The sequence below is a fragment of the Rattus norvegicus genome, chromosome 8, assembly GCF_036323735.1.
Source record: "Rattus norvegicus strain BN/NHsdMcwi chromosome 8, GRCr8, whole genome shotgun sequence".
Lineage (NCBI taxonomy): Eukaryota > Metazoa > Chordata > Mammalia > Rodentia > Muridae > Rattus > Rattus norvegicus.
The window spans coordinates 76013930-76026478 of NC_086026.1; the positions used below are offsets into that span (position 1 = coordinate 76013930).

The window sequence follows — 12549 nt, forward strand, 5'->3', positions numbered from 1 at the left end:
CCTGGTCTTGAACAAGACCAAGTTCCAGGACAGAGCAAGTTCCAGGACAGTCAGGGTTACACAGAGAAAAAACAAAAACTGATACATTATACTATTACATGCATATTACCATAAAGAAAAAATATACCTGAATGACTTTACTGTCATATACTGAGAAAACAAGTATCAAGTGGAAAGTAGAACTTTCATAAATGGTACAAATTATTTATACCACTATACAGCCGAGTTAGGAAATATGTAATGTTGAAGCTTACTATTCCACATTCTGCTTGCTCTAGTAAAAAAAAAAAAAAAAAAAAACATACATCTTTTTTTCACTGCATTCATTCCTGTTGCTTTATTTGACATGATCATCATGTGTTCAGTGACCTCTGATTATTTGTCTTTTTCTTATTCAAATGTATGCATTATTGTCTTGCAGAGTTTCTGTTTTTACAAAATCTTAATAATGTGAGTCCATTTGGGAACAGTAAATCCATAAAACTAGGTATACACTGCAAAAAGCCTTGGAGAAAAATAAGGACAGTACACCACATGTGAAGCTGCTTCAGAAACCCTATAGCTCCCACATATACCATCAAACTTACAGACCACGGGCCTTCAATAAGTGACAGACTTTTCCGCCCCACAAAACATGTTTTAATAAAGGTTCTCTTTTCTCCCATACTGCCAAATACATTCATGATTTTGGAGACCCAGCCACAAAACAAGATCTCCAGCACACAATAAATTCTCATTGAGAATTGGAATAAAAGCAACATACATGCTAAGCACACATTCTGGGGTGTAATTCCTTAAACACATTTCATTTCTACAGTTAATGGCTTGTTAATCCTGTTGAGTATCTTTTCATTCATTTGATCACTCAATTTTCAAATAACTACTGCTAATAACAAGAAAGCTATTTGTTTTCATTAATCTGCTTTCCTAAATTTTCAATTAATGTAGCTGCTTTTTCTATTAGAGCCTCCAGGATTTTCTGGACATTTTATAACTTGAAAATATAAAAAGGTTTGTTTATAAAACTCACAATTATAAAAATATGACTAATTATTTCACTTATTATCTTACCACCACAGCTGGAGCTGACAGGTAATGTTTAATAGCAGTAACAAAGCTGCACATGGTGGCAGAAAGTGCTTCTGTCCTAATGGAAGTCTCAGCATTTCTGCATCTACAGTATAAAACTTCTTTCTGTGGTTTAGTAAAGCACTGTTTCTAACAATTTCTTGTATTTCATTGTTAGTTTTATTAAAATGAGGGTTTGTTTTCAATACTTATAAAATTTACTTTTGCTTTTTTAAAAAGATTTATTTTTACTTTATGTATATGAGTACACTGTAGCTGTCTTTAGACACACCAGAAGAGGGCCTCAGATCCCATTACAGATGGTTGTGAGCCACCATGTGGTTGCTGGGATTTGAACTCAGGACCTCTGGAAGGGCAGTCAGTGTTCTTAACCACTGAGCCATCGCTCCAGCCTCCACATTAAATTACTGATGAACTAAGAAAATGTACCTAATGAAACTATTCCTCACTCATCTGAAACAAAAAGGAACCATCATATAAATGAAATGGCTCTAACTAATGGTGGAGGAGCAGGCTCCTCATACAGTAAGCATATAGAATACCACCAAAGCATCTAGGACGCAGAAAGCACCTTCACAAAGAAGAGAAAGATTCCTTAAGTTCTAAATTCCTCTTTATTCAAATGTCTAACATGTCTGTATTTGTAAATATAACTGACCACTTTACTATAAACCATAGATGCTGAAGAAAAAGCAAATTGACATTCTGATTTTATGTTTCAAACTTACTACAGTTAAAACCTTTGAAATCTTTAGAAATTAAGTGTATATTTAAATGCTTTTATTAAATTCTGATGTCTTAGCCTCAAATATCTAATTATGGATACAAAAAGAGTATAGTCAGATAAAATAACCTTCCTCTGTTAAAAGCAGATAAGCACTGGCTTATTCAAGAAGCCTTTCATGATCTGAAGTTGCCTCTATTACGACGCTTCTTTTTAAACACAATTTTTAAGTAAATCTCTCTCTGCTTTCCATTCTTTCAAACAGACAGTTTGTGTTTATGCCTGTGATCCCAGCTACTCACGAGGACTGTAGGAGCCCAGGACAGCTTAGGCAACATCGTGAGGACTCCTACCACTCCACTCCTGTCCATTACATGATAAAAGAACATGGGAAAGGAAGGAAACAGGAGCAGGAAGGGAGAAGTAATCAATACCAACACTCAAGACCAAAGCACGAGTTTGAGACCAGCCTGGGCTAGAGCAAGATTCCATCTTAAAAAGGAGCAAGCTGGGCAGTGGTGGCATATCCCTTTACTCCCAGCACTCACGAAGCAGAGGCAAGGGGATCTCTGAATTTGAGGCCAGTCTGGTCTACAGAGTGAGTTCCAGGACAGCCAAGCCTGCACAGAGAAACCCTATTGAAAACACAAAAATAAAGGGGGTGGAGGGTGGGGATAAAATCTATATTTAAAGAGTTTATATGATGATAATTTTTTTTTATTTTTTAAATTTTTGATCATAACTTAAAATGATAAAGCAGGCCAGGGGTGATAAAATAAAAATAAAAATAACCTGACATATAAGCAGTTTTTAGACATGAATTAGTTCATATTTCACAATAGTTTGAAAAGATGCTTTGGGAACAAGGAATTCTAGTAATATTCTTTTCCTAATTCTTCATTTCTACATTTAGCTACTGTGTACAAAGATTAGAGTTGACTAAGTCAGATATCAGTGAATTACTTGTTTAGTATTTTTAACTATTACCTTCGTATGTCTACTTATACAAAACTCCTAATTTTAATTGGTGCTTCTTTTCCACTGCAATAATGTAGCACATGTAATTCCATTTGATAGGAAAGGGAACAGAATGGGAAGGGAGAAATAGTACTTAACAAACAATAACTTCTTAACACAGAAACTTAGCTTCTATAGGAAAATCCTGGGAATATTTTCACTTTTATTGAAAACTTTATTTATCTCTATTTCATGCTAATTGAATTTTCTCAGGGGGAGAGCCTGTGCCAACCCACAACTTTCACAGTATATGCTTTCTCTTTGGAGGCTCTGCTTATTTCAGAATTAAGAAGAGCTGCATACAAGGATGCCTATCTTCAAAGGAAAAGGAATTTAGCCTTCTGTCATGTGGCTTCAGTCCTCGATGATGATCAAAGGACACAATATTACAGACTTGGTGCAACCTTTCTCCTTTTTTAAAGATAGCTAACAAAATCTTTTCCACCCCAGTACTGGAGATTGACCCAGGAACAGCCACATACTTGGCAAGCACTTTAGTTAGGGGCCAGTACACTGCCTAGTCTGTATAAAACAAGGAAGAAAATACAAAGATCTAAGGGGTAGGTTCTGTAATTGTCAAGGAGATTTACAAATTACTAACGTGTAGCAAGAAATGCTGAACGCCCCAGAAGCTAGAAGTGCATAGATTACTCCCCATAACTGGAGTTAGAGAAGAGAATTTCCAGTGACAAGTCATAAGAAAGGAAAGGGCAGGGCAAGACTCTTGGTAAATGAAAATAAAGACAAAAACTGTAAGCAAAGCAGGAGAGATGGTGCACTGGGTAAAGTAAGTACCTATTACATACTCTGAGGACCTGAGTGTGAGCCTCAATGCCCATGTAAAAAGCTAGGGGGGGCGGGTGTGTAGCCCTAGCTAGACCAGGGGAGGTAGGGGATCCTTCGAGCTCTCTAGATAGCCAGACTTGTCTAACCTAAATTCCAAGTCCTAGCAAGAGATCCTGTCTCAAAAAACAAGGTACCTAAGCAATGATATCCAAACAATTATGAACTCCATACACATGTGTACACACATGAAACACACAGAGGCAAAAACAAATGTAAGCCTCAGAATATCTTATAGCACAAACCATAAAGGGGTGAGGAGGGCTTCACAGTTGAGTGTGGCAGCTCACAGCTGTAACTTCAGCATTTGGGAGGCTATATCCTAGGCTCCTATAGAGTCAAATCAAGGCCAGCCTGAAATTTTAGCAAAACTTTGTCTCAAATTAAAAAATTAAAAGTAAAAAAGGTCTGGGATATAATTTAGCAGTGTTTGCTGAGCATGTCCAAGACATTGGGTTTGATTCCTACTACTAGAGAGAGGAAGTGGAGGAAGAGCTGAAGTAAAAATGCTTCATTATCAAATATACAAACATTTTTTACCTTTGAACCCTATTAATCAGTCTAGCCATCAGAAACTGATGCAAAAAGAAATTCTTAAACTACACTGGGAAATGATACAATACCCATACTCAGAGAAATCTGTTTCTCTGTAGTAGTTAAGATAGAATAGAAATACTAATTTTAACCTAAGTTTCATGACCTCACAACAATCATAAATTCCTTTGGGGTATTTAGATGGCAGTGTGATTTTGCAGGGTGGTTCCCTGGCATTCTATTCTCAAACCCACAAATGCAGCACTAATGTGACCCCTGCAGCTGCAGCTTCCTTCCTGCATTTCAGAAGCTCTGGGTGTCCACACACTTGCAGCTCTGTTTAACCGCACACAAAAGACTGGCAATTGGCCAAGAAGCTTCTGCCACTCCCGGGTATAGTAAAAGATTTCCTGTATCAACTTGTCCATGAAATGATGACTACTACCTTAGTATACTATAGCAATGTAATTAAATTCCAATGTCTAGTTAACAAAAATGCAAAGCTGCTAAAATATATAACAGATGTTCTCATAGCAACGTATGAAAATAATTTCATTCCATTAAGCTGATCCTTAAAATTTCCTCCAAGGCTTACCATTCCCTTAGAATTTTACCAATAACAAGAAAACCAACAATAATTTGTTATAGCATACAGACTTAACTGTATTTAAAAAGCTTCCTTTTGAACATCCTCTGCATGCTGCTAACAGAAATCAAGAATGAATGCTGTCATCACCTGTACCACATAGAATGACATGACCTATGACTTTGATAGAGTGATGAAAAAAAGACAGTCAAGAATGACCTGAATTTCTGCTGTCTCTAGAGCAAAACTAGTTATAAACACAGAACACATGCTTCTATAAACCAAGAAGCTGTACCATTCTTGGTTTAATGGGTCAGGAATTAATGGAGGGCTAAAGTGGGGGTAGAGGCTTATTTAAGGGTTAAAGCAACAGCAGCAACTGAGCTAATGTTTAGCTGTTATAAGAAGCACTCCACAATAGCAAGCAACAATAAATGAGCACTGCCCTATGTGTGAAAATCTTAGAAAACACTGATTTTTACTAAAATCTTCACCTACCTCTAAGCTTCTCTCCCTTCTATCTTTTCCACTAAAAGAGTACTTGTTTGAATGACTTAAACCCTTTACTGACTTATTCAATAGTTAAATGTTATAAAACAGTAAAAGACCTGAAAAAGCACTGGTCTAATTTTCTTCCCTTTGCTGGAGATCTTCCTACAGACTGTGAAAAAGGAATAGCACACCCTTCAACAGAAAGTGTGGTTCTCAGGGATACCTGAAAACAGGCATGGCAACACATGCCCAGCATTCAGGAGGCTGAGGTAGGAGCCAGCCTGGGCCAAATAGCAAAACCCTGTCTCAAACTCCTTACACCAAAAGCAAATCAACAAGCAGGGATATTTGGACTTTAAATGCCCATTCCTCCTCAGTACTGCCTTCATGTAAAATTCAAGGATTGTTTAGCAAAATACATAATTCTAAAGGGTCTTCTAAATGCCCCTCCCCCAATGTCAGCAACCCTTAGAATTGAAAGTAAAACTAAAAAATTACTCATCATAATTTATGATCAGGGAAAGAAATTTGCTTCAACAAAAGTTAAAACTATAAATATTTCTGCATATACCACATGGGTAACAAATTGTCGAACTGCTTGCAGCCTAAATAATTTTCTCCTGAACAGTCACAAAATAGGACTTTACCGCCATTTATATGAGATGGATACATACATTATATTACAAGGAGTCACAAAGTTTACAACCTATACTTTTTTGGACATAGAATATAGCTTTGCAGCCCAGGATGACCTCTAACTCAGACTCTTGCTTAGCCCGCATAATACAAGGAATACCAGCATATACCACCTGCCATGGCTATCTCCAACCTCCTCTGAAAGCGTAATATACTTTATGAGGGGGAAAACCTGAAATGCTGAGTTGGAAATACTAAATTCTTGTCATTTACCTCTCAGGAAGTAGAAAAGAGATAAGAAAGATTATCAAAACAATCTTTCCAACAAAGAGGCTTAACTTGTAACATCACATTTGTGAAAACAATTCCATTTCCAGAAAATATTAACTTACCAGTATGTGCTGTAGCTACTGCAATCCATACACACTGTATGCTGAGCTTTCTCCTGTTTTTCTGATCTCTTATGGTTGAGTAAGGGTATCTGTGCATCTTCATAATGTTTTTTTGCATGGCCATTCACATACCTTACAAAGCCAAGTGAAATTATTACTTTAATTTAAATATTGCTTTGGAAAGTAGTCAAAGATGGTGAAATTGTTAATCAAATTAAAGAGAACTCTTAAAAAAGAAAGTTAATCATCTGGCAATATATTAAGCTAAATACTTAAAGTATACTCACATCTGCAACTCAATACTACAGTCAAATTTAGTTACACCTAGAGTAGGGCCAAGCAAGGAAAGGCATTACTTACCCAAATTGGTTTCAGTGTTATTTATACTATCTTCTATGCTGATGTTTTCCTATGTTTTCTTTCTTTTAAGGGTTTTCTCAAATTGCTAATTCCCAGCTTGAGTTGTTATTTAAAAATAAGTAAATAAAAACCCTGCACATAAATTAATCAACCTCCTTCCACAGTGCCATATGCTGAAGTTGCACCTACGATATGAAAGTCAGACAATAAATAGGGCAATCTGTGTTTTCCTGGCTATGGGTTCAGATTTTTCCTCTGAATGCCTCATCACCAACACACATGAAAATGCATTTGTGTAGAACAATCCAAACAAAACACAAATCAACTTGAGTTTAGAAAAACTGTAATTTGTCCATGTGAACAAACATAGCCAATGACTGGCTATATTCCTACCAATTTCATAACTTTCCAATCGAGTTTAATAAACCATGCTTTATTACATTTATTTGCTTGGGAGTGAGAGGCTGTCCATGACACAGAATACAAGCAGAAGCCAGGAGATGATCCATGGGGGTGAGTTCCCTTCCTCCCTAATAGGTCTATCCAGAAGGATCGGACTTGGTGACAAGTGCCTTTATCTGCTGAGCCATCTTGCAAGCCTTAATAAGTCATTTTATTACAGCAGGAAAACTGAAGCCAAAGTAAGTATCTATGTACCCTCATTTAGCTACACTTTTCCTAAAGACTATGGAATGTTGTCCCTGGCCTCTTTAAGAAAGCCCTTGGGACACAAAACATTCCAGTTCCTTTACAACAACCAGTGTGCAAAAGGTGGGAATTACTTAAAAACTCAACTGGTTAAAAAAAAAAAAAAAAACAAATGTTGGCTCACTGGCATCAAAATAGCAGACGTAGAGAACAGGAAGTTTCATCTCGAGGTGCAGTAGTTAATCAAGAAGCTGCACTTTGGGGTTGGGGATTTAATTCAGTGGTAGAGCTCTTGCCTAATAAGCACAAGGCCCTGGGTTCAGTCCTCAGCTCCAGAAGGAAAAAAAAGGAGGAGGAGGAGGAGGAGGAAGAGGAGGAGGAGGAGGAGGAGGAGGAGGAGGAGGAGGAGGAGGAGGAGGAGGAGGAGGAGGAGAGAAGGAGAGGAGGAGAGAAGGAGAGAAGGAGAGAAGGGGAGAAGGGGAGAAGGGGAGAAGGGGAGGAGAAGGGGAGAAGGGGAGAAGGGGAGGAGAAGGGGAGAAGGGGAGAAGGGGAGGAGAAGGGGAGAAGGGGAGGAGAAGGGGAGAAGGGGAGAAGGGGAGGAGAAGGGGAGAAGGGGAGAAGGGGAGAAGGGGAGAAGGGGAGAAGGGGAGAAGAGAAGGGGAGAAGAGAAGGGGAGAAGAGAAGGGGAGAAGAGAAGGGGAGAAGGGGAGAAGGGGAGAAGGGGAGAAGGGGAGAAGGGGAGAAAGAAGGGGAGAAGGGGAGAAAGAAGGGGAGAAGGGGAGAAGGGGAGAAGAAGGGGAGAAGGGGAGAAGGGGAGAAGGGGAGAAGGGGAGAAGGGGAGAAGGGGAGAAGGGGAGAAAGGGGAGAAAGGGGAGAAGGGGAGAAGGGGAGAAGGGGAGAAGGGGAGAAGGGGAGAAGGGGAGAAGGGGAGAAGGGGAGAAGGGGAGAAGGGGAGAAGGGGAAGAAGAAGAAGAAGAAGAAGAAGAAGAAGAAGAAGAAGAAGAAGAAGAAGAAGAAGAAGAAGAAGAAGAAGAAGAAGAAGAAGAAGAAGAAGAAGAAGAAGCAGCAGCAGCAGCAGCAGCAGCAGCAGCAGCAGCAGCAGCAGCAGCAGCTACCTTGGGGGAAGGAAGAATGGCAGTATGTTGTTAGCTCAAGTCCAGCCTCCACATCCCAGAAAAACTTACACCCTTAACCTTAATTCAGAATTCAATCATTTTTTCCTTCTACCTTTTTCCCATGAATTTTAAAACCAAGGATCCTTGGTCTCCCAAAGTAGACCAAGTTTTAAAATAACAAGGGTATGTGCTTAAAACTAGCCTTTCAAGGTCAGGCCTCTCATAAACTCCTTGTATGAGCACAGTGAGTTACTAACATTTCTGTACCTGTTTTCTCATCTGAAAATTGAGGTTACAATACATGTACCACACTGTTGGGCAATTAAACTAAATAATCCAAAACGAGTGTGTATGGCTATTTCATTGGCATCTTCCCCGTATATTTAACTACTATTTTATTCAAAGTCCACATAACAAACCAATTGCTTAGAGAGTGGGCAGCTGGAGCACCACTTATACAACATGCTGTTAGGTATCCTTGCTGTTTAACCGAAAAGGTAAACTAACCTACATGCGCTCAGGAACTGCCTTCACCTTCTGTCTTTTTAGCTCCATGTCACAGCATGAAGAATGCCTTTACAACAGCAATAATGAACAGAGTAACCACGTCAGGGTTTTGGAAACTGATCACCTTTATACAGTAAACACAAAGAAGATCTTCAACTATAATACTGTAGTTTCCAAATGTCCTCTATATTTAGATTGTTCCTGTGTGGCTAAGAACAAAGGATAATGACACTTGTGTATGGAGATGTCATGGTAAAACCCAATATGTTAACTTGAAATTCTGATAAAACCAAATTAAGTCCCTATAAAGGTCAGTGATAAAAGTATAATTATTGATGAATAACATTAACATTAGCAATGTTTTGCTAATACCCAAACATACTAGTCAGAAATTAACAATATAAAGCTAGCTTACATCAAAAAAAAATAAGTATCTCTCAGTTTTAACTTTGCACAATTTTAACTATTTTAACTAATTTTAACTATTACACAAGCTAGTCTACCATGTATGCCAGAGATCCCAATAACAATCTCAAAAATTTAAAACTAAGTAGGATGGTGTTATAAAACACAGTAGAATGTTTATCTCAGATCTGCTTATACACCATTTTTTGAAATGCTAAATTGAAAAAATATTCATTTAAGAGTTCCCTGTAGACAAATAGTCTCAAGTTACTGAAAAACCAGTATTTTTGGCAACAGCCATTAGAATTACATAAGAAATACCAAAATCAAATCAGGCTGCTCTCCATTATCTGTTTAATCTACCTAATCATAGTTTTCTGAAAGCCTGTTAAATTCCTAAACTTGAATTTACCCTTGATTAGAAAGAATCCACCTTCAGAGTCTAAAAAATTTCAACTTACTTTCCCAAAGCCCAGAGAATTTCTTGTTGCTTCCTATTTGTCAAAAACATTCCTCTCCCCCAGTTTGGTTTTGTTTTTTGTTTTTTTCCCTTCTCCTCAAAAATGTCCTGGGCTTTCCACTGGCACATGACCTCCAACATTTAGATCTGAACTGCTCTGTAACATCTGGAGGAGCCAAAGAACCCTTACTGCATTATCAGTCTCACCCTCAAAGCTAGGAGAGGCACCTAACTCCTCAGTGCAAAATTTAAGTACATCTACTTGTCTTTTTTCAAAAATTATCTGCGCAAAGTATTCTCAAGCTCCCTAGATCCTAGAGAGTTTGAAACCCTAATAGCCATAATTAAGATACATAGCATTTTCCAAAAGTACTTTAAGTGTGCATGGGACAGATATTCAATTCCAATACTCAATGTGCAATATCAAAACAAATATGCTTCTTTCATGTAATGAGGATTTAAAGTAACAATGGGAAAATATTCTAAATAAATATAATATAAACTTAAATCCCTTAAATTTAGCCAATGTGTGACTACTTAAAGAAATTCAAGAGGTTGGGGATTTAGCTCAGTGGTAGAGCGCTTGCTTAGCAAGCGCAAGGCCCTGGGTTTGGTCCTCAGCTCTGAAAAAAAGAAAAAAGAAATTCAAAGTAGATCATCTCTCCCTCTTTTTGATTGGGTTTTGTTTGCTATAGTTTTGAGAGATACCATTCTCTAGTCCAGGCTATCCTAGAACTCACAGCAATCCTCCTCCTGCATGTTACATGTTAGAGTTAAGGGTGTGAAAACACCATGCCCAGCTCTCACAATAGATGATTTCTAACTGTCCTTGAGTTGGTGTTAGAATTAGTTATTGATGTATCTAAGTATTGGCATTTTGAAGCCAAAAATTGGAAAGAACTGCTGAGGACTGAAACAGGAGCTGCTAAATCTACATGAAAAGCAAAACATATGCTGCTTCGGTTTGGTTTGGATTTGAGGCAAGGTCTCATATAAGCCAGGCTGGCCTAAAACTTACCAGGCTGATCATAACCAAGGATGATCTTAAACTTTCAGTCGCCCTGCCTCTACCTCCTAAGAGCTGGAAACACACACATAACTACCACACTAAGTTTTGTGCAGTGCTGAGAACAGAACCCAGGGTTTTAAGCATGCCAGGGAAGTATTCTGCCAACTGAAACACATCCCCAGACTCAGAAGGCACAATATTTTAATTGAATAATGAAATGTTTGGTATATCTCAGGCAGGAATAAATAACTCCACAGAGAAGTAATGTACAAAGTTAATTCCATTATCTATAAATAGTTACATTTTTTTATTCAAGTAAAGGAAGTAGATACGGCAGATAGCAAGTGAGACAAGATCGCTTCACACTGATACTGCTGAAGTAATGAAAACACAAGATTCAACTATTCTACTCAAGTGCACTTAAATCCACTTCTAAAATTATTTTTAAAAACAGCCAGTTGCTCAACTTTTGTTTCAAAATTTAAATGTTTCCTTGTTTCATTTTCCCAGCCAAATATTACTAGTAAGTTGTCTTAAACACCAAATGTTAATTCTACACAGCAGCATAAAAGGATTTCCCCTAGAGTTTCCCTTGTTGTGTCAGACAAGTATTCAACCTGAGAGCACTACAAAGAAAGGCATGCTATGATTAACAGAAGATTAACAAAAGTATGACATTCTATGATTAAGGAAAAGTGTTAGTTATACTTTAATATAAAATTTTCTAGCAAATTTTTAAAGCAAGTAGGTAATGAATAATAGATATGTCACATACCTTCCACAGTGGACACTTGAACAAGTCAAACAGACCCAGGGGCTTTTGTTGGACCTGCACACTAATAAAAAGAAAAATACAACATAGCATTTGGATCGTGTTATTTCCCATCCCTGCCTCCAACCCCGCCAATTTATTTATTTATTTTTTTTTTTGGTTCTTTTTTTCGGAGCTGGGGACCGAACCCAGGGCCTTGAGCTTCCTAGGTAAGCGCTCTATCACTGAGCTAAATCCCCAGCCCCCCCGCCAATTTCTAATCATAGCTTGTGATTCCATTATAAATTCCACAGCTACACAGGTGCTTACATGAATACTAACACAGATGACTGTCTACCCAAAGCTATATCAAAAAGAACTTAAATGCATGCCCATGGTGTTGTATGTCTTGACTAATTCAAATAGCCTAGCCATAAATTAAACATATGTACAAGTGTTCCCTCTATTACTCTCTTTTGAAGTCAACAAGTTAATAAGCTAGTTTCCCATTAAAAAACATTTGGTGGGTTTTTTCTCAAGTATCTTTTAATTACATAATTTTTCCATTCAGGTATTAATTACAACTATAAATAGCAAATCTTTCTTTATTTAGTTAGAGGTATATCCTAAATCACAGTTAAGACAAATCCTATTTTTCTAATACAATATGTGAAATGCACAAAATTTTAAATGATGGTGTCAGTAGGCCAATTATTTTAAGAATTACAGCTAAGGGGTTGGGGATTTAGCTCAGTGGTGGAGCGCTTGCCTAGCAAGTGCAAGGCCCTGGGTTCGGTCCTCAGCTCCGAAGGGGGGGGGGGGGATTACAGCTGAGCCAGGCAAGAGTAGATATGGAAACTTTTAAAAACTGTTGATTACACTTTTTGGTGTTGGGCTGTTATAAGTCAGTGATAGGACATTTGCACATAAAATATTAGGAGTCCCTGTGTTCAGCAACTTATTTAAAAAAAATAAAGTCAT

General features: G+C 37.9%; 1 protein-coding gene across 4 annotated transcripts in view; it reads right to left on the reverse strand.

Moving 5' to 3' along the window:
• The window catches only part of Usp3 (ubiquitin specific peptidase 3), a 75874-nt gene that overhangs the window by 40652 nt on the left and 22673 nt on the right, over window positions 1-12549 (reverse strand). For all 4 annotated transcript variants that reach the window (XM_039081751.2, XM_063265769.1, XM_039081750.2 and 1 more), the window contains 2 exons: window positions 11593-11653; window positions 6314-6445 (listed from right to left, as the gene is read on the reverse strand). In XM_039081751.2, coding sequence (XP_038937679.1) covers window positions 6314-6445; window positions 11593-11653 — 193 coding nt within the window. The remainder of the gene's footprint in view (window positions 1-6313; window positions 6446-11592; window positions 11654-12549) is intronic.